This window comes from Pleurodeles waltl, chromosome 8 (genome assembly GCF_031143425.1).
Source record: "Pleurodeles waltl isolate 20211129_DDA chromosome 8, aPleWal1.hap1.20221129, whole genome shotgun sequence".
NCBI lineage: Eukaryota > Metazoa > Chordata > Amphibia > Caudata > Salamandridae > Pleurodeles > Pleurodeles waltl.
Window position 1 is genome coordinate 457232906 of NC_090447.1, and position 22317 is coordinate 457255222.

The window sequence follows — 22317 nt, forward strand, 5'->3', positions numbered from 1 at the left end:
GGGCGAATTGTGTGTAAGCTGGGCCACACCATAGGGGCGCCCCTCCAGGTATTTCGCGACGTGGGACAGGAAAGAAGAGGAAAGGAAGGAAAAAGGAAAAAAGAAACTCACGGGTCAAGAAACCTAAGCATACATTAACTTGTAACTGTGGTGTAAACATAACTCCTCCCAACTCCCCCCACCCCATACTTCCACCCAAGAAGCATCTGTCGCCCTAACACCCATTCTAACCAGTTTTATCTACTAAACCTGGCGTTAGTGTGGAGTGATGGACCCCTCCTGAAACACGGATCTCTTGCAATGTTTGTTTAGAAGGTTAGCCATAGTTCCCCCTTCGGGCTTCAGAACTTAGTCTCACAGCAAGTATTCAGTATATACTCGGAGTGTCCCTATCAAGTGCCCTTCCAGTAGGGCTCCGCATTCCAGCTCTGGCCAAGCAGTTTCCCTCGCTAGTCCCTTGGCTGGTGTCTCTCCCTTCCGGCCTGATTCCAGTCGCTGCCTCTGTGTTAGACTCTAGTGCGACCTCCCGATCTCCACTCATCTGGGCCGCAGGTTCTGCTCCGCCTCGACCTCCGGTTCCGGCATGTCTTCGGCTTCTCTTCCTCTCCCTTCGGGGGAGCAAGCGGTCCACGGCCGAGGCCTCTGCCCGTTCCTTAGGCTCTTTGCTGGGCCTCGGAGCCTCCTCTGTCAGCCAAGTCCATGCCTCCTCCGGTGAGTCGAAGAAGTGAGCTTTCCCATTTAGGATGACCTTCAAGCGTGCGGGGAACAACAGCATGTAAGAGAGCTGCATGGCTCTTAGTTTCTGCTTGACCTGCTCGTAAGACCGGCGTCTGTTCTGTACCTCACAGGTGTAATCCGGGAACACCAGGATTTTGTGATTGTCCCACAGGAGATCAGCCACGTGCCTGGCTTCTGCAAGAACTCTGTCTCGGTCTCTGAAGTTAATAAAGCGAGCTATCATCGGTCGGCGCGGGCCCTCGGGGGGCGGCCGGGGGGCCAGCGACCTGTGCGCCCTTTCAATCGAGAACCACGGCGACAGCGACTGGTCCGGCATCCAGGATTTGATCCAGCTCTCCAAGAACTCGACTGCTTTGTTCTCTTCCACTCCCTCTGGAAATCCCACAAAACGCAGGTTGTTCCTCCTGGAGCGATTTTCAGCGTCTTCGGCCCTTCGATGGAGTTCGCCAGTTCGGGTTTGTAGTTGGGCCACTTTAATTTTAAGCTCAGCAAGGTCATCCTCCGTCTTGGACTCCACTGCCAGCTGTGAGGACTGAATAGCCATTAGGATTGCATTTACTCCATCCGGTGTGGAGGCTCCTGATAGCGCTGTGGTCTCTCCATGGGGGGGGGGGGGGCCGGGACGGTATACTGTTCTATTTTCTGCTGCGAGGCCGGGTGCTGCCTGGTGGCCCTGTCCTTTCCCATTCCGTCTCTGGCTCTCCCCCGGTCTGGGGGTAAGTCTCTCAGGGGGTGCCGGGGATCCAACAGCAGGAGGACGACGACGACGACGACGAGCGGAGAGATGGTCCCCGCTCCGGCCGGCTTCCGGTACGCGTCACCTTCGCGTGAAGTCCACGGTCCACCTCACCTCGGCGACGGCTAGGTCGCTGTGTCAGCGTCAGGGTCCCTGCGCGATGCCCCCGCCGTTGCTGTAATAGGGTTCTCGTTAGACTAAGCAGGGTCCTGGCTCCAACCCAGCTTCTTCAAGTATTCACTCCCTACGGGTTAGGAAATTTATTCATCAGGCTCCGGGCCTCTCCCTCAGATGGCCCATGTGGGCAGGCCTCCCTTCTCCAGGCGTCTCCCCCGCTGGACTGGGCTCTCCTCAATGACCCCAGGGGGACCAGCCAGGAAGTATTTCAAATGATTGCCCAGCTAAACTTGGCATAACCTTTAACGTCACAATGTATACTTTAAGGTTTAGCACATCTATGCACATAAGCTTGGTTGCTTGAAGATCTTCATAAATTGAATTTTTCTGAGGAAAACCCCGAAGGTCGCCTTGGATCATTTTTAACGTTTATAGGACAAGGGTGTGCTGAAGTCACATATTTTTGTGTTTGATTATGATTGATTGCACAAAATTTCATAAAAATGGCTCGAAGTTATACATAATTGTCAGAAAAGCAGCACTGACATTTGGCACTATATTTTAGGGTCAATGTGTCCTAACGTCCATTTTATACTGTATGATGCTATTGTGCACTAAAAACACAAAATAGCTCAAAAACACAAGCACCGCAAACAGGGGCTACCCACGTTATGGTCATTTGTGTGTTTTCCACATGTTTATGCTAACTTTTTACAGCATATGGCACATAAATATGCAACGTGGCATAAACAAGTAATTTCAGGAATTTTGTACAGCAAGGGCAAATAAAAATTACAGAAAATCAGTAAGACTATGCAGGCGTAACAGAAATTTCACCCAGGCCTAGTTATGCCACAGCGTGGTCTAGACTCTCTAGGCATGACCATAAATAGTTTTAAAAGATCCCCAACCCTCAATGGGAAATGTACAACTTACTATTGTAATCCAGCATTCCTGGTCAAACGTAAAAACAAAACTGTTAATTTTATTAGGGGCCAACTCATTTATATTGCTCAACAGAAACTATATGGCCACTCAGTAGTCTGTGCAGCTGGAAGGGTCTCAGTACCAGATAGCTTTAACAAATTTCATGCAAATCCTGCAGAATGTTAAAAGGGCATCCAAATCTCCCTTGTCTCACAGATATTCATTAGCTTTGGACAGAATGGGGCCCCTACAAAGGTTAGGGGCCGCCAGAAGACTGGGGGCATCCATGCACCACACGGGGCTGCAGGGGGGGGGGCTGTGTTACTGTTAGAAATGGGGTCTTTGGTTGGCTGCCAGGTTAACCCCTGCCAAGCAGGAGGACCCTCACTTTAGCCAGGCAAAGGAGAAACACACCTGGTTAACCCTCACTACCCCAATGGTAGCTTGGCACAACCAGGCTGGCTTAACTCAGAAGCAATGTGTAAAGTATTTGTACCAACACACACAGTAATACAGTGAAAAACTAAAAAATGGACACCACATCAGTTTAGAAAAACAGGTAATATTTATCTAAATCAAGCAAGACCAAAAAGACAAAAAATCCTACATACAGAAGTTAAAAGATTAAATGTCAAAAGAATGAGAGTCTTACTCCATAGAAAACATTGGAAATGATGATTTTGTACAAAGTACCTGGTTAGCGTCAAAAACAAAGCTGCAAGGGCAAGCGTGTGTCGGAAAAGGCAGCAATGCGTCAATTCTTTCCTTGCAAGGGAGACTGTGCATCGTTTCTTCTCTGGTCGAGTCGGCGATTCATCATTTTTCTCCCTTGCGTTATCAGCAGCCGCAAGTGGGTCTTGTGCGTCATTTCTCCAGCCGCAATGTGTCCATCTCCCAGTCGTGATGCAGGTGGAGCATCGATTTTAACCACAAGGACAGCGGCGCGTCTTTTATCAGCCGTGTTGCAGATGGTGCGGCGAAAATTTCCCCGCACAGCGTTCTGTGCGTGGATTTTCAGCTCTTGGTCTGCCAATTTCACCTTTCAATGGCCCAGCGGCTGAACAGGGCACCACTTGGCAGGGCAAGAGTTTCAGCAGAGAGTCCAGGTGTTGGCAGAGGAAGCCTTTGATGGTACCCCTGATACTTCAAAATAGGAGGCAAACTCAGTTCAAGCCCTTGGAGATTCTTCTCATGCAGGAATGTACAACAAAGTCCAGTCTGAGTCCCCTTTCACAAGCAGAAGCAGCAACTGCTGGATAGCCCAACAAAGCACAGTCCCAGGCAGGAACAGCACTTCTCCTCAGCTCTTCTCCTTGGCAGAGGTTCCTCTTGGTTCCAAAAGTAATCTAATTTTCAGGGGTTTGGGGCCCAATACCCCTTTCTGCCTTTGAAGTAGGCCTACTTCAAAGGAAAGTCTCTGTTGTTCACAAGATCCTGCCTTGCTTAGGCCAGGCCCCAGATACACACCTGGAGGATGGAGACTTCATTGTGAGAGGGCAGGCACAGCCCATTCAGGTGTAAGTGACCACTCCTCCCTACACTCTAGAACAGATGGCTCATCAGGATATACAGGATACACTCAAGCTCCCTTTGTCTTACTGTCTAGATGGGATTCACAAATAGCCCAACTGTCAAACTGACCCAGACAGGCAATCCACAAACAGGCAGAGTCACAGAATGGTTAAAGCGAGAAAATGCCTACTTTCTAAAAGTGGCATTTTCAAACTAACAATCTAAAAACCAACTTCACTAAAAGATGTATTTTTAAATTGTGAGTTCAGAGACCCTAAACTCAATATTTCCATCTGCTCCCAAGGGGGTCTGCACTTTAATATTTAAAGGGAGCCCCCATGTTAACCTATGTGAGTGAGAGAAGTCTTGCAACAGTGAAGACTGAATTTAGCAGTATTTCACTGTTAGGACACGTAACACACATCAGTACATATCCCACCTTTAACATACACTGCACCCTGCCCATGCGGTTACCTGGGGCCTACCTTAGGGGTGCCTAACATGCATAAAAGGGGAAGATTTAGGCCGGCAAGTGGGTACACTTGCCAAGTCGAGCTGGCAGCTTAGAACTGCACACACACTGCAGTGGCGGGTCTGAGCCATGTTTACAGGGCTACGTATGTGGGTGCATAACCAGTGCTGCAGGTCCACTGGTAGCATACGATTTACAGGCCCTGGGCACCTCTGGTGCACTTTACTAGGGACTTACTAGTAAATCAAATATGCCAATCATGGATGAGCCAATTACACATACATTTTATATAGGAGCAGTTGCACTGAAGCACTGGTTAGCAGTGGTAAAGTGCCCAGAGTATCAAAAACAGAGTCTAGCTTACACCAACAACCTGGGAAGCAGAGGCAAAAGGTTAGGGGAGGCCATGCCAAGGATGCCAAGTCTAACAGTTACACAGCTGGCTCAGCAGCAAATGATTAAACTGCAGACTCTATAAATAATTTACATGTTGCTCTCTCCCAGCATCAAACTTGCCTTCCCAGAAAAAAGTACCTCATTACGAGTGTTCTTATTTGATAAGTCTTTATTTCATATAGGTTATTTTAGTATTAAGGAAAAGGGCGCAACCCAATTCCTCAACATCTTCCTTTATAAGTTGTTTTTGTGGTGAAGTTTTCCCTTGTCCCGGTAATGTCGGATATCAGAAACGCCTCAGCAACTCTTTACCGCATTCCACTGCTCTTCAGACATAAATAAATATTCAAGTATGAAGAAAGGTGCAGGGCATGTTATTACACTTCATTCCGCAAAGCCTGTGTAAAAGTCGTGCACTGCATACTCACAGGGGATGCCCCAATATCAAGCTACCTCTTAATAGTAAGGCCCTGTAAGCTAGAAGTAACCTTACTGCCGAAGCTGAACCAACAATGAAGTTTGCTTAGCCGTCTTTATCAGAGCTCTCAAGTTTTCCAATCAGAATAGCTCATCCAGTCTAAGGGTTTTTTGTTGCATGCTGGGATTTGTACTCAAGTTGATCATTATAAAACCAGGAAAATAATTCTGGACTGGGAGAGCTACCAATGCATTGACCTGGGAGACTAGAGAGCTGTGCTTTACAATAGATTGAACCACTTCAAGCCTACAATGACTAATTCAACAGTGCTACACATTTGTACATATGTGCACTCTATCCACAGTTCCCAAGCCAACTCCTACAAAAATGATATACACTGGGAGAACAACTTGGGCCTCTTCAGACTGCCTTCCTAATAACACATGGTCAAAAACCGCAAAAACACTGCTTCTCCGTGGTTGGTCAATTCCAAGTAGAGGTGAAACACCCGTTTTACATCAAGTTTCTATAATGTGTCCTAGCTGGAAGAATGTAGCCTTGGAATTAATACAGACTGAGGAGGAAATACAACACTGCTTTAAGCAAGTATTTATTAGTCCACAATACTTTATTGGTAGTACAGAAAGTGGCAATGGTGTCAGCAGAGAATGGCACTCTAATTTCAGAAGGCAATGGTCTGTGGGTTTAAACTGTGGTTTCCTCAACTTTAGGAGGATTGAATTGTCAAAAATGAGAAACTGTTATGCGGTTCCTACTTTGGAAGCAGGATTACTTATTTAGGAAGGCAGAACGGCAGAGTGTAGGAGACCATCTATCTGCACCATTAGTACATATCGGCCTAATTCCTGGCTAGCTCACAGTGATTCACCTGAGCCCCAAGCCTACTGGGGTGAAGGGTGATAATAGCATATGAACATGACACTGATTCCACAGGGAAGCAGTGGAAGCAGACCATACCACTTTTATGTCGTTACTCATGCTTGCCAAGGCGAAACACAAATGTTACAAGAAGTTTTCAAAGCATTTTTTTTAAACAATTGCAATCTGGCATTTACAGTGTGAGCTGCGCTAATTAGGCAGATTAAACAAAGCAAGGTAATCAGCATTACAACATAGGAAAAAGATAAACAATCCACCCATGATATATGTGGTTCTAGATGTTCTACAGGTTCCTACCTAACCCAATGTGTAAGCTGAGAGCATAGCGGGTGTGCACTTTGTTTGGTCTGTTCTAAGGGATGCGCTCCAACCCCATATCTAGGCTAGTGTCAGTAGTTAGTCCCAGATGTAGATGGCAATCCCCTTGGGAGGCGAGAGTCAGCCAGACTGCATGTTGACACAGCATGTGTCCCAGGATAGCCATGGCCGGAATGCCCTCTGTCTCTTCTGGGTCAGTGCATTGTTTATATTATAAACCATGCAGTGCTGGTAATACAGTTCCGATGAAATGCTATGTCTAGATGGTAGAAGCGGTCTTCTGAACAGGCAACACAAACCAGCATATTGTGTAAAGAGTTCTTTAACCTTGGACAGAAAGTACTGATAAGTTGTGCAAAGGCGAACTAAACAGCACGTTCCCCACTTTCATAGAAGAAAGCCAGCTGTTAGATATTGGGTCTCTAGTTGGCAGAGGTTTGCACTCTGTCCAAGTACGGACCACAATCCAAGTAAAGGCAAGAAAAATACACACTAAGAGTTTGCGTGCGCTCACCCTCTGGTAGTTTGGCGCAGAGCAGTCAGGCTAAACTAAAGAAGCAATGTGTCGAGCATTTGTGCACCTACACAGTAACGCAGTGAATACACCACAAAAGGACTCCAGAACGGTTTAGAAAAATAGCCAATACAAATCTGAGTCAAAGAAGACTAAAATGGCAAGCATCCCACATACACAAGTCAAGTTATGAATTTTCAAAGATTCAATCAAATTGCAGTGCTTAGAAGACAATAGCTCCAACCGGAACAATCTGGTCACGCTGGACCGGGAAAATTCAAAATTGCAGTCCGACCACAAGGTAGCACAAGCCTGATACAGGAGTCACACAGACCACCTGACAGTACCTTTGTTGCGTCGATGCTCGGTGACAATGCGTTGCTCCAGGGGATGTGTTGTTTCCTGATCGGGCAACGTTGTTGATGCATCAATGTCCAAGGGTGATGACCACTGGTTCCGATGCTTTCGTGCCGCGTCGGACAAGCCGGGGCTGCGTTGTTAAGTCGGGGTCATTGCATTACCCAGTCAGCGAGCGGCATCCGTGTCTTTGCTACAAACAGCGGTAAAGCAGTTTCTACAACAGGATGTGTCGGGTCAAGTGACAAGTCAGTGTTGTTGAGTCAGTGCTGGTGTTGCCCAGAGGCCCAGGACTGGATTTGGAACCACTTGGCAGAGTAGAACACACAGCCAAAGTGCTGGTAGCAAGATGCAGGTGAAGTCTCTGTTATCCCTGAGACTTTGGGAACAGGAGGCAAGTTCAGTCAGGCCCTCTGAAATTTTTTATATTGCAGGATGTAGAGTTAGCTCTAGTCCTCTCACTCCCAGGCAAGACATAGCAGGCAATAGGCCAACACAATAGAGCAAACAGCAAAGTGGCAGACCTTGCTGACAGCCCAGCAGTCCATTTCCTGGTAGAATGTCCTCAGTCCAGATATATGGTGTCATAGGCCTAGTACTTATACCCAAATGTGTCTTTGAAGTGTGGAGACTTCAAAGAGTGGTTTTGAAGTGCCTCAGTTCCCTTTCAGCCCAGTCCTGTCTGCCAGGAAGTCTGTGGGGGGTTATCAGTTTTTTTGTGTGGAGTGATGCCACTAACCTTTGAAGTATAAGAGCCCCTCCACCATTCCTGCCCAGGAATAACCATCACTATGCAGCTGGATTGCGGGGGCAGTTTAGTGTCCTGTATTTATAGCTGCCTGAATGGAATGCACAAAGGTAGCTGCCACCTAACCTTACACAGTCCAGACGTGGATTGGAGGCAGGCTTAGACACAGGATGGTTAATGTAAGAAAATGCCAACTTTCTAAAAGAGGAATTTGTAGACCTGCAATTAAAAAACACCTTTACCAAAATATGTGTTTTTAAATTGTGAGTCCAGAGACACCAAACTCCATATTTCTATATTTTCCCAATTGGAAATTATACTTAAAGGATGCTTTAAGGAAATCCCCATTCTAGCCTAAGGCAGAGATAGCCCTTGCAATAGTGAAAAATGAATTTAAGAGTTTTTCATTAGCTGGACATGTTAAACGTAAAATTATGTGGCCAACTTTTTAAATACACTGCACCCCTGCCCTTGGTGTTAACCACGGCCTACCTTAAGTGGGTATTATATGTAGTAAAAATTGAGGTTTGGGCCTGGCAAGAAGGTACATTTGTCAGGTCAAAATGGCCATTTAAACTGCACACACATGCTCTTCAATGGCAGGTCTGAGGCATGTTTGAAAGGCTACCTGTAGCGGCTGGCACAACCAGTGCTGCAGGCCCACTAGTAGTATTTGACTTACGGGCCCTGGGCACACAGAGTACACTTTACTAGGGACATATTAGCACATCAAATATACCAATCATGGAGAAGCCAATGTTCCCATGTTTTAGACACAGTGCACAGTACACTTTAGCACTGGATAGCAGTGGTAAAGTGTGCAGAGCCATAAAGCCAGCACAAACCGGGTCAGAAAAAGAGGAGGAGGAAGACAAAGTCTGGGAATGACCCTGCAGAAAGGGCCATTTCCAACACCAGCTAATAAAAAATATGGAAGAATCATTGCTAAAAAGCAGCATTAATGAAATGAATAAAATATGAAGACTAAAACGAAGCTAAAATAGGGGTGACCAATCTATGTCCTGGAGACCCTCACAACAAAACAAATATTTCAAACACATACAAACATCTTTAATAACGTAATGTATATGAAAAGTAAACATATAGAACAGATTTTGTTTTGCCAGTGTAAATGAATGAGTATTCAAGTTTACACTACATACAATCTTGATTAATTTACTACTCTAGCCTTCTTATTTAAAACACAAATACATTTGAACTAAAACAAATTTACAATTGTACACTTGCGGTAAATGTAATAGCTGCACCTCAACACTGTTTTCTATGAGACATTACACATAAATAACTCTTTAAACAGCCCCTGAGGACAGCACCTCAGCGAAAGGTGAAGAGGCTGTTTGCAGCAGCCATGCCGTATTTCACAGTACAGGCAGCATCTGGCATGTAGTTCAGAGGGGGACAGAGATGCCCCTGCAGGCTGGTGTAGTGAGTGACAAGACCCGCCTTCAGGTGGGTAACTGCAGAAGGGGGAGTACATAGAACTCCCTTTCCTAACATTCCTGTAGCACCCTCGGCGGGCACATTGACTGTACACCATCTCTTTGTGGTGCACTGTTAGTGCATCCTTTTAATGGCCTCTTTGCCTCTGCACCCGCATCCATAAATGGGCATGGTCGCAAAGCAAAGTTTTTCCTCATTTGCATGGGGCCATGACTCATGCAACTGAGGGAACGCATCCTCAGGACAGCGCATCTGATGTATTTGCACAAGCGCTAGCTGTAGCACAAGCTTCTGCAGCTCCTCCAGCAGTACTACAGTGCCGCGAGACGCAGCGAAGTACACCCATGTCAGCTGTGACCCGGGGCACAGTTTGTAATAAATGGCCGCAGGGTCAACGTAGACAAAGTGAGCCCTCCATAGTGAGAAATACACACCATGCGCAGAATATAAGAGGAAATATACAAATGTGCAATTGCACTTTTACATGGCTCAAATTGTGATATTCTGCTCTACAAACAATCCACGGCCGCGTTTGCAAGGTTAGGCATAAGTCGCTCAGTTCTCTCAATGCCAAAAGATTTGATCGATATGCCTACGCTAACATACATTTAATTTTTCATAGAATCCAGCTCATTATTGACACATATAATAACATGCTTTTATTTTTAAGTACCGTTCAAGACGATCAAGACTTTCTTCCACTGTGTGTTGCCCACTTTAGGAGTCTGGCAGAAGAGGATCTTGTGCCTGTCATTGACAAATATCCGATCCAGGACAAACTTTGATACAGGGGTATGGGTAAGGTTTTTTATGGATTCATTCTTGCACACATTCCGCAGAAGTGCCAGGCGGTCCAGCTGAATACGAGGTACAAGCAAAGTGTCTTCACGAGCTTCTCCAGTTGGCTAAAAAGGAAAGGAAAGAATAATAAATGGTTTGCATTTATATGATGGCCAGTGCACCTGATAAGCTTTTGTACTTGCCTGTAAGTTCAGATTTAGATAGTTGCACATGAAGTGGCTAAAAAACACATTATTGGGTTCTTGCTTTCTATTATTTGTACAGCGTTAGGATATGCCCAAAGACGTCAGCTTCAAGATGCACACAACTAAAAAAGAATCCAACCCTTTCATTTAATTTAACAAACCTTACCTGTTAAATTATGTTTCAACATACACATTTTTTAAATGACCACGGAGAGGACAGAAAAAGCAGAAAAACAAATACAGTACACTACTAGCAAGGCACACTGCTGATCACGCAGAGACAACCTAAAACCATCCCAGGGCAAAAACGGTGCCAAATAAGCAGAAGAAAGAAGTCCCACAACATTAAAATCATAAAAAACACATCGGCTTAGTCAAACAAAATACGTCAGTACAAGTATCAGGCATGCTGATATACGATATCCATCCATTAGGAGAAAGTCACATTTTAAAAGTTCATACAGTAAAATGAAAAAAATGAATGATCTTAAATTACTTTCAACATATTGGGAGCTGAAAGGGCTACACTACCAGAATAGCACGGATTAAATATTGCGAACAGAAATATCATGGCAAAATATCGTGTACCAAAATACCAAGAAGGGAACAAACCTTTATTTTTAGATAAACATAGGTTTCTTATATGTAACTCCACATATACTTATCTTGACTATATATGGAAAGGAAAATGTCACTTTCCCTATAAGCAACTGTTTGTAGCGTCAATTGCTGTAGATATACATGCTCTGCATACACCAGCTTTCTAGTGGAGGCATTGATGTTTGCAACTTGCTTTTCTTCAAAGAAGTCTTGCAAGCCACCTCTCATAGTTGGCAATGCGCATGGGCACTAACTCAAGTTTTTCGCACAACAGATGAGTGTACTAAGGGCGCTGGAGGTAGGACCGCTTGGGGACCATGCGTGAAGTTGTGTAGAAGATGTTAAATATGAATAACTGTAGTAATCACGGGCTCCAGGGAAGGCAGGTGGCAGCATCTGAATCTAATACATTACACATTACAAACCAGTGCTTACAGGGTGACATTTTCAGTTAATAGTATGTGTGGATGTAGATACACACACACTGCGTAGACTGTAAAGCAGCACCCAGCTGATGGTACAGGTGTTTGAAACAATACTCTAACCTTGTTGGTGGGCTAGGACATCCACAATGTAGTGTTCAGTAAAGGAGTGTGGAGTGGACCATTGAGTGGTTTAACAAATGTCAGCTATCGGGATTTTACCAAGGGAAGCCAGAGTGGACCCTTTTTTATGGGAGCAATGCAGCCTAGGTGGGACAGGCATCATTCTCTTGGTTTTGAGGTAGCAAGTTTCGATACACTTGACAATCGATACACTTGACAATCCATCTGACTGTATCCGTCTTTCACAGAGGATGACTTTTGCTAAGGTTTAGTGAATGCAACAAAAAGATGCTGGGTCTTGCAGAAAGGTTTGTTCCTGGCAATGTAGTACATGAGGGCACGTTTTACATCAAGATTATCAAGTAGCCTTTTTGCTACCGAGTCTGGTTAAGGAAAAAAAAATGGGGAGCTCTATAGTCTGGTTGAGATGAAAATGGAATACCAGCATTGGGAGGAACTTTGGTGTTGGTCCTGAGGACAACTCTGTCATTTACTTGGAGGAAGGCTACTCTAAAGTAAGGGATTATTGCACGCTAACACTTCTTAGGGACGTAACAGTTTATGGGTCTGGTAAGAACGAAACAGAGTTCTAGACCGGGGCAGAAGGCACTCTAGGTGGGATGACCCATGAGAGTCCTTCCATTAAAGTCTTAATAACAGAGGTAAAAACAGTGAAGAGTGTTCCCTATTCTGCATGTAGGCTGCAGGAGCGGCTAAATGAAGGTATATCAGGGTTTTAAGCTAGACCTGGTTTATGTAGGTGAGGAAGTTTACAGACAATATCCTGAGCCGCATGTTTGAAAGGGCACAGGTGCTTTGGAATGCAGTAGTGTACAACCCTTTTCCACTTGGCAGTGTAGCAGGTGTGTGTAGTGCATGTGTGTGCTTCATTGGGAACGGGCATGCATTTTTGAGGCAATCTGAGGTAATCAAACTCTGGGACCTCAGGAACCAAATGACTAGATTGAGCTGGCTAGGTTGGCGTGCCTGATTCTGCCTTGCTTCTGTGTGAGAAGGCCCAGCGTGCTGGGGAGCATCTCATGGGGAACAACAGACATCTCAAGAAGGGTTGTGAACCAATATTATCTGATCCATATGGGAGCCACCAGGATGAGAGTAAGGGGCATTTCCCGAAGCTTCGGAACCACACATGGAAGGACTGGTAGGGGAGGAAAAGCTTAGGCAAAGTTCCCTGACCAGATCATTTACAGGGTTTTGCCAATGGACTCAGGGTGCAGAAACATCGAGGCAAAGTTTGCATTTTGTGTTTTGTTTTGTGGCGACCTCACAACGACAGAAGTATGGGAGTAGGACTTGCAGTTGGAGTTTCCAGTCACAGACTTGTTACTGCATCCTACCGAGCAGGTCTGCAAAGCTGTTGCCTACTTCTGGAAAGTACTCCATCAGCAGATCAATCTGATGGTGAAACACCCAATTCCAAATACTCGGCACCAGTGCTGACAACTATGAGGAGAGTATAGCACCTTGTTTCTCTAGATAGTACATGCCGGTCATGCCAGTCTTTATGTGTACTGAATATCCTGAAAGAGGGCCTTGAAAGGTAGCTGAAGAGCACAAGCTGATTTGATGTGGAGAACCCGCTGCTGGGGGAGACAGTACACCCTGAACTGTTAGGTCTTAGAAATGTGCTCTCCATCCTGAAAATGAAGCAGTCATGGTGATGGTCACCTGAAGAATGGGGGTCCATGAAGGATTGGCCTTGCCAACTGGTTGTTGCTGTTCCACCACTGCATATAGCAATGGGTGCAGGCACGGATCAATGCCAGATCTTCCCAGTGGGCCTCTGCCTGTGACCATGGTGCCAATAGGCACTGCTGTAGGGGATGTATGTGTAGCCTGGCATGGGGGACTACATCTAAGAAGGAGGCCATCATGCTTAGGAGGTGTATCACTTTTTGCACTGTAAGGTGATGATGTGGCTGAAAAAGAAACAGTAGCTGCTGGATCGCCTGTACTCTGGGTTTACTGCAGTAGGCTTTGCCAGTGGCTGAGTTAATAATGGCTCTAAGAAGGGCTGAATCTTACGGGACTGGAAATGGGATTTGGTGGCATTTATGGTGAATCCCAATCTGTGAAGGAGGTAAATGATAAAACTGTAAACTGTAAACTTTGCACTTGTATGGCGCACTACTCACCCGTTAGGGTCTCAAGGCGCTGTACGCATACCGCTGTGGAACCCCTCCTGGCTTTTCCCTGTGAGGCGTCCACTCCTGGGCAACCCCCAGGGTGAAGCCAGGCATCCAAGCGCTGTCAGGGCCGTTGTGGAGATTAAGCAAGCTATTGCCCAGAGTTACAGAGTGGGACCCATTAATTAGATTAGGCACCGAGGCAAGAAATATCTGGTGCAAGGGAATTGAGCCCTGGTCCCGGGCCAGATCTCTGCATCAGGGTCTGCCGCTCTAACCATTGTGCCACACTTCTCCAAATGAAGCCACACTTCTCCAAATGATGGCCTTGATGTGCACCAGGCATGGGGGCTTGCCTACAGTCTTGATCAGCCAATCATCGAATTAGGGGAACACATTAATGCCCTCTGCTTAACAAAAGGGAGGTGGTTAATGCCAACGTTGCACATCTGAGACTGAACAATCGACAGTTTTAAACGTAACGGTAAGCAAGTAAGAAATGGTGCAATCCTGGTGTGAAACCCAACCACCACGGGTTTCAGGGGTACACACGAGCAGAGGTGGAACATAAAGAACCAACTATGTAGTGTGCTGTAGATACAAAATGCAGAAGAAAAAAGCAACAACCCGGGCACTCAAATGTAAAAAAGTAAGTCCATCCAGTTCAAGTTGACGGAGAAAAGTTTAATTCTCATGTAAGCGGAGGATCGAATAATGTTCATAAGGTAAATAAGTCCATATAAGATAAACAACAGAAAACAGCCAACACGTGTTTCGTCCTAATGGACTTTTTCAAGGCTGAAAATAAAGTGAAAAGGAAAATATTTACACATATTTACATGTTGTTTATCTTATATGGACTTATTTACCTTATGAACATTATTCGATCCTCCGCTTACATGAGAATTAAACTTTTCTCCGTCGACATTAATGCCCTCTCTTAGGGGATGGGCGTGTGCTACAGCAAGGCACTTGGTGAACACCTTCAGGGGTGTTGTGGCACCTAATGGCAACACTCTGAACCGATAATGCTGGTGTCTTATGACATGGAGGCAGAAATGGTGAGTGGAATGGATGGGAGCGTGGAAGTAGGTGCCTTCGGATCAAGTGAGTGCGGTCATGATGTTACCTTGCTGTACCAGCAGGATAACAATCTGCAGAGTAATCATGTGGAAGTATTCTGAGGATGTATTTGTTGATGGGCCCGAGATATAGTATGAGCATCAGGAACCCTTTTTGGGGATTGGAAAGTATAGAGAACTCACCCCCTCTTGCTGTGCTGCTGCAGTGGTACTGGCTCTATGGCACCTTTGAGGATGAGAGTCTGAACCTTCTCTTGAAGAAGATGCTGGTATCTGGGCTGAGGGTGTGTTTGTGGGGTGAGATATTTGGTGGGGTTGTGTTGAGATTGATGCAGTATCTATACTCAATGATGGCAAGAACCCACCCGATGGAGGTGATCTTTGCAAATCGAGTGTGCACGTATTCTCTTATCTTGATTAGCTGTTTAAGGCAGGCTGATCAGAACCAGTCATGACCACCTTGATTGACCATTTCACTATTGTCTTCCCTGGCTTTCTCCATCAGCGTGCTGAAACCACATCTTTGGCCATTGTTGGTAATTCTCTTTATAAGACCCTTTCTGGACACTCTCGTGTTCAAAGCCTTTCCACCCCCATAGCAAGTATAGGACATTTTCCTCACTTCTTCAAGTCCACAAGAAGTTAAAGACCTGGCTTTTCAGATAGGATCCCTTCCTCCCCTCCAACCTGGAGAGAGTAGACTCACTTGCTCAATACATGGCTATGCTCCCAATTGATCTATAAAACAGAACATCCCTTCCCAACTGGGGATAAATCCCTGAAGTCTTCTCCTGAAAGGTGCTGTGTGGTTGGGGGTGGGTTAGAGGAAAGTCACTGCTTAGGCTGCTGTTAGGGGTAGCTGCTCCCTTGAAAGGAGAGCCTTTGCCTCTACCCTTATAGTTGTTACCCGGGATGGAACCCCCCATGTGTAACCTCGGAACCCTTACTGCTGGTGCTATTAGGACTGTGACTGGCCAGAGGAGTTGGTCTTTGAAGTGCCCCTACCTTGCCTGCGAACATTACACCAGGCTGATGGTGTTTGCAGGGCACCCATGGCTTTAGGATGATTTGTATCCTTGTTAATGTTTCCCAGCATCCCATCAACTTGAGGTCTGACAAGGCATTCCTCATCAAAGGGCAAGTTGATGAGATGCTGCTGGAGTTCCGTCTTGAAGCAAGAGATGTGCAGCCAGGGCTGGCTTTGTTCATGGGTGTCTTCTTGGAAGCAGAAACCACAGCCATAAAGAGAGATCTGGTTCCAGGGTGTCCTTGATGCAAGCCTCCATTATTGGGCATTGCTCCCCTTGGGCAAGTGGAAATCATCCCCATCCGGATGACAATGATATCTTATCTCTTGAAAAGCTTGAACAGTAACTTCTCGAAGATGGGACTTTCAGGGTCTTCAGAGGCAGCTGTCGAGGCTGGTCTTGGGGCCAACAGTTTTTGGCACGGAGCACGGCTCAGGGGTTGGCAAGTCCTATGGCTTCAAAGTGTGCTTGGGCCCTTCGGTGCAGAGCCTTTGGACGTAGGAAGGTGAGTGTCTTTGCTGGATCGAGTCTTGGCCTGATGCCTTGCTTTGATGTCGACCAAGTCGGAGGGTGTTGGCGCACCTTAAGGTGGTAATGTCTTATGAGTGTGGCTAAGTGCCTCACTTTGTGGGAGCAGTGATTAGCCTAGGTGTGCAGTTGTTTGAACGGCTTGCAAGTTTGTGCGTCAGCAGTACTCACAACTCTCAGCATGGTCTTGGTGGTGGCCAGGGCCCGAGTGAGGTAGACAGAGCGCTGTCAACTTCTTCCTCCATCTGTTTGGGATCCTGAAGGGGGTGGGGGTCATAGCTGATGACCTACAGCTGGGATGGTGGGTGAGAATGCCTGGGGAACCTGCATCCTCTTTGCTGAGTGGGTCAGTTTCGCCAAAGATGTCCTGCGTTTCCTCAAAGGACTGCTGCATCTTGAGGTGGTCCCTCAAGCGTTAAAGGGTCTTTTTGTACCTGAAGGCAGGCAGGAGGTACACAAGGTTTCACCATGCCCCAGGAAGAGACAGATTACAAACCCTGTGAGGGTCTGCCCTGGTGCATTCTGCATGGCACTGTGGGCCTTTTTCTGAAGGGCATCAGTTCATTCACCCTCTATGCCTCTTCTTTCTCCAGAAGTGTTACGGAGGAAAAGGTACTCTGAGCATCAGGAACCCTGTCTTCGGTGAGGGTCTTCGATGATGCTCTTCAAAGAACATCGAGGGAGAAGAAACGATGTCTGCCGAGGGTTTTCTCGGTGACGGAGTGAAGAGAGTGGGCACCAAAAACAGCGAACATATAACACTTCGAGTCTGGGAGCAGCTTTGAAACCCGTCCAATTCCGATGGCGGAGAAAAGCCATCTAACAATGGAGTCAGTGCCCATGCACAATGCCAAATAAGGGAGGAATCTCTATACCTAAAGACTCTAAAGATGTCTCTGAAAAAAAAATAGTTGCAAACATTAGAGCCCAATGCTAGACAGCAATAATATGCAGAGCATGGGTTTCTACAGCTACGCATGCTACAATACAGATCTTTTTGTAATATGACTTTTGTAAATGCACATACTCTGCATACTGTGGGCCTGGACATTTCCAACTTGCTTTCCTTCAAAGAAGTCTGAATCTCCATACCCATTGTACTTTTACCGTTGGTCCACAATACACTAGAACACTGCCTATACCTCAGATTGTTTTTCGCTAAGCAGGGTGAGTAGTGTAAGTGGACTGCAATGTAGGGGACAGTTTGTGAAGGGAGTAGCAGTAGTAGTAGTAATAAAACTTTATTGATAAATTGAGTTAAATCGTTACAATATAAAATGGAATGATAAATAGAATTAAAACAATAAAACATTTTGGCATATGGGAGCAAGAGTGACTCATTACTCATAGTTCGGTGTCCCGGCTGTAAAATTACATCCTGCTTTGTGCAAGAAGACAACAGATCATTTGACATTTGTAAAAGTAGGGGGATTTGAGCTAAAAAGGAGGCCTGTGCAATTAGGTAACTAAATCTACACAGATCAATTAATTGAGTTTGCTACAAGCTAAAATACAATAGTAGATAGAATTCATTAAATAATAAAACTTCTTGGCATATGACAGCGAGAGTTCAGTATCCTGGCTGTAAAATTACGACCTGTTTTGGTCAAGAAGACAAAAGACCATTTGACATGTGAAAATATAAGAGACTTTGTGCAAATGATAACTGAGTTGCAGAGAGTAGGCCAGGGAAAGGGGGCTGTTGCAGCTGATGGTGGAAGAGGTATTTTACCCTTATTTCCACCGGGGGCTGAGTGTCTCAGCTAGGGGAACTGTGCAGACTGGAAAAGGGCCTTCTTTATAGCCTGATCAACGCCTTGTAGGTATTGTACTGTATAAGAGACTGCTCGAGGGTCCCCAGACTTTAAGCATACTGATATTGCTTGCCTACAGGAACATACTCCCACCTGGTTCAAAAAAAGGTCCTGAGCCAGCTGCGCTACAGATATAAAGCTGAGCTACAAAGGCAGAAAGGATATATCTTGTCTTCTTTTGGTTGGACACACAACCTACAGGGAGTTTCTCCTGCTCCTCTTACCCAGAGTGCTGCAGGTGAAATGGTGAGAGGAACTCCGATTTTGTGCTGGGAGGCCAGATGTTACTTGAGATATATGAGTGTTCACTTTTGAGACATGGTGGGAGACTTGGTGGGAGAAAGATGTTGTGAAGGTTTCACAATTATGTATCTGAGGGTTCCTTTCACTATGAGCCAACTTGAAGTAGTTTTCAGCTGCCTGTTCCAGGGAGTCTATATTAGTTGCTGACCATTTTACCCTTACTAAGTCTGCCAAGTAGATAAGATTCCATGGGCTCTGCAGAGCGTGTGTTCATGGCCACCACAAGTGCAAGTTCCCTCTCCTGCGGCACATGGTCGTGCTAACTTCTTTCCCCCATTTTGAAGGCACGCACTCGTAAAAGAGCAAGGGGTCCGAAAGTATAATCAATCAAGGAATTGCTGATAGCATAGTTAAGACATAGCGGGCGAAAGACACCTTGGAAGCAACTGTTTAGGGCCTGTAGGCCCAGGTATTCCAATTTGCTAAACAGCACTTGGCCCCTTTGTACCCTCTTCACCAACTCTACGTCTGCCTGGACTGGAATGTTCCATTGACGCTCTTGTGCCTCATTGATCTTACTCATTGGCGAGAAGCCTTGTAGGTAGATGTTGAAGTCGCCTGTTATAATAGGCAGGAGGTGCAGGCGGAGTGCCCCTAATCTGAGGAGGCTGTCGCAAATATTCTCCAGCATGTCTGTGTGCTCTTTGCAGTTTGACAGACTATAGAGGTTTACAAATGTCACTGAGAAGCCTGTAGTTGCTTCTCGCCCTTTCTGCAACACTAAACGCAATATTTGGATGTTGTCCAAATCTGTTTTTTGCTCATTTGTGCTAATCTTAAAGAGTTGTGGACAAGTAGATTGCAAGACCCCCTTTTGCTGTGTCCGAAATGTGACTTTGTGGTCACCAAGATTACATGATGCGAGAATCCTGGAAAAGAGATCGGTTACTGGGCCCAGGTCTCTTGTAGGGTGGCCACCGAGAAGCTTTCAAAATAGGAGATAGCCAGCAAACATGAAGAACGTGACCCTAAGTCATGAACATTTCAGGAGCAGAATCAGAGAGGTAAGAGTTACTGGTTTGGAAGCATTTCCTTTGGCTGTTGCTGGTCACCTTGCTGATATTGGTTTACTTAAGGCTCTGGCGAGCCACTCCCACTCGCTAGTGACTGGCCCTTTCCGGGGCTGGTTCGTGGCGTAAACTGCTGAGTTTGATTTGCTGCCTTTTTTCTTACGCAGTGGAGTTACCCCTAAGGTGTTTTTTTCATTTATTTTTTTAATAGCACTGAGCGTGGCTTTGGCGAGCCTCTGACTTTTCCTAGCTCGTTGCCATCTTCCTTCTGAGTGGGTGCGGGTACCCCGGTTCTTGGTATTTTTCTATGATTATGCCCATGCTAGGAAGCGCTTACTTTAGGGCTGCACCTTGTCAGGCATGTCTGGTGTGCTCCAGATGACCTTTGGGGAGTCTCCCTGTTGCCCTTGGTTTATGTTTACGAATCTGATGTATTCTATGCCAGCAGAGGTTACCGCAGCTGGATCTGGAATCTGTTTCAGCAACGTTATGATCTTTCCTCGACTGAGGAGGTAATTGTTTCCTAATGAGCAGCAGAGCATATGGAACAGAGTTATGCTATAATCTCTTGTTTCTGAGATCTCACAGGGTTTGCTCTTGGACGATGATCAAGGGTTTGCAGGGACCAAAAGGCCTGTACGTGTTTGTGTCGCATAGAATCCTGCCGGTTAGATTTGAATAGTTCTCTTTAGGTCCTGGCTGGAATTTTTTGTGCTTCCTGGGTGGGTGTCAGAAATCATTATTTCTGAGGATGACTGGGCTCCGGTCGACTCTTCCTGGATTACTTTAACTAGGTTGGGTGTCGATACAATACAGTCTTCAGGTGACAATTGTTAAATTGTGAGCCCTAAGGAAGACTCTGTACATTGTAGGAGTTAACAGCCCACTAAACTTTTTGTTTGCATTCTCTTCAGCTGGGGTGGCTGACTGGAAGTTAGGGGCAGGAGAAGGTCTGTTTTTGCCCTTTGATCCCCTTGCGAGTGCCGGCCTTTGCCTATCTGTGTTGCTTGCACTGTTGGGGATTTGAGTTGTACCAGCCACTCTCCCCCGTCCCTCACTGGGGGAGGTTGCTGCGTCCCTTTCTGGTGTTAGAGTTGGATTTCTGAAGATGGTATAATTCCTCAGCCATATGGTTTTTGGGACTTTTTTTATTCCTTTTTGGGCCTTGCACCTCTGACAGCTTCGGGGAATCAGTCCTGCTAGTGGAGTCACCGTTAAGCATGTCACTAGTGTTTCCAGGTTTACTACCCACCTGTTTCAATTACTGGAGGCTCAGGAGCAGAGTTTGGAGGCAGTACAGAGCATGAAAAAGGTTTGGCTGCTAAAAGAGGACTAAGTGTGTTTGGGCTAATCGTAGTGGTTTCAGACTGTAGCAGCACAGTGTTTTCCCCCTTTTCTCTGCTGTTTCTTCTGATGGTGGTTTGATCCCATTGTCCATTTGGGGCCTCAAAAAGGGCTTTAGCTCATCAAATGAGCTAGCCTGGGTGGCTGGTTGCGTACTCAGTTATTCCAGTATTGGAGAGCATGGACACCTGGGGGTTCGCTCCCTTGTGTCAATTTGGGCCCTTCTGAAGAGGTTGTTCAAGTCAGATCTTTCTGTCGATCCCAACCACATAGGAGGCTATGGTGTTCACTATCTCTATTTGAATGTCCATTATGGCTGAATGATAATCCATGGCATTGACCATGCATTGTATTGTCTTCAGGATAGAGAGCCAGTGAGTAGGAGGAAGAGCTTCAGAGCAGCTGCAACAGAGCAGCACCGGACAACAGCAGGACATGCAGACACCATTTCTGCTATCACCGCCATGGAGACCTGGCAGTCGGAGGCATGTTGGTGGCTCCAGCCTGGGGTAGAATATGGTTGGCAGTGAGTGCCAAGAGCCCCAGTGACATCGCAGAGATTGTGGCGGAGGGCGTGGAGCCAATGCAGGCACTTCAGTGCTCCCGGCGCTGCTTGCTGCCGCTGCGGGCCCTCCCTCCCTCCCCCCTTTGTTTTTGACCATGCAGGCTTCCACCTCCTTGTGCCCACAGGCTTCCAAGGGGTGTAAAGAAGGTCCAAAGGAGCCTGCATGTAGCCTGAGCCACAGGAGCCCAGCAGGGGAGGTGAGGCATGGAGAGGCCATTCCAGCAAGACCGTGCAAGGGTGTGGTAAGGATGTGGCAGAACAGGCACCGCTGCACCTAGGATGAGCTCTGGCCCATGGAAGCGGTCTGAATAGGCTCGGGTGAGCTCCCAACCCTGCCACTGCTTTTATCGTCCTCATCGTCTCCATTGCCTACATCTCCCCCAGCAGGGTGTTCAGTGATTGTCCTCTGCTCTATGACTTTTGGACAGCCCTCGGCCTGCTCTCCACTTAAAAAAAAAAAAAAAAAAAAAGACACCCCGACAGCTCTGCCTCACTGCTTCTACAGTGTGCTTGTGCCCCCCTCTCTACTAGGTAAGACAACCACCCCAGGAGAGGATAGTGGCGCCACTGGGAAAAGACCAACTTGTCCAAGATTAGTTCCTTGGCAGCCAGCTTTCTGGGTGTTTAGCATCAAAGCACCTCAGCACTATGGGATGACGGAGAATCTTGGGACACCGCCTTGCTCGTTTCTTTTCACCCCTGCCTCACATCTGCCTTTACAGCATGGGTGTGCCCCCCTGTCAACTAGGCA

The 22317-nt window shown here is 46.4% G+C and overlaps 1 protein-coding gene across 1 annotated transcript in view; it reads right to left on the reverse strand.

Annotated features, from left to right (window-relative positions):
• CHST10 (carbohydrate sulfotransferase 10) overlaps positions 1 to 22317 on the reverse strand; it is a 220735-nt gene that overhangs the window by 36854 nt on the left and 161564 nt on the right. Inside the window, exon 4 of the mRNA XM_069204396.1 lies at positions 10288 to 10519. Within this exon, the coding sequence (XP_069060497.1) occupies positions 10288 to 10519 (232 nt within the window). The remainder of the gene's footprint in view (positions 1 to 10287; positions 10520 to 22317) is intronic.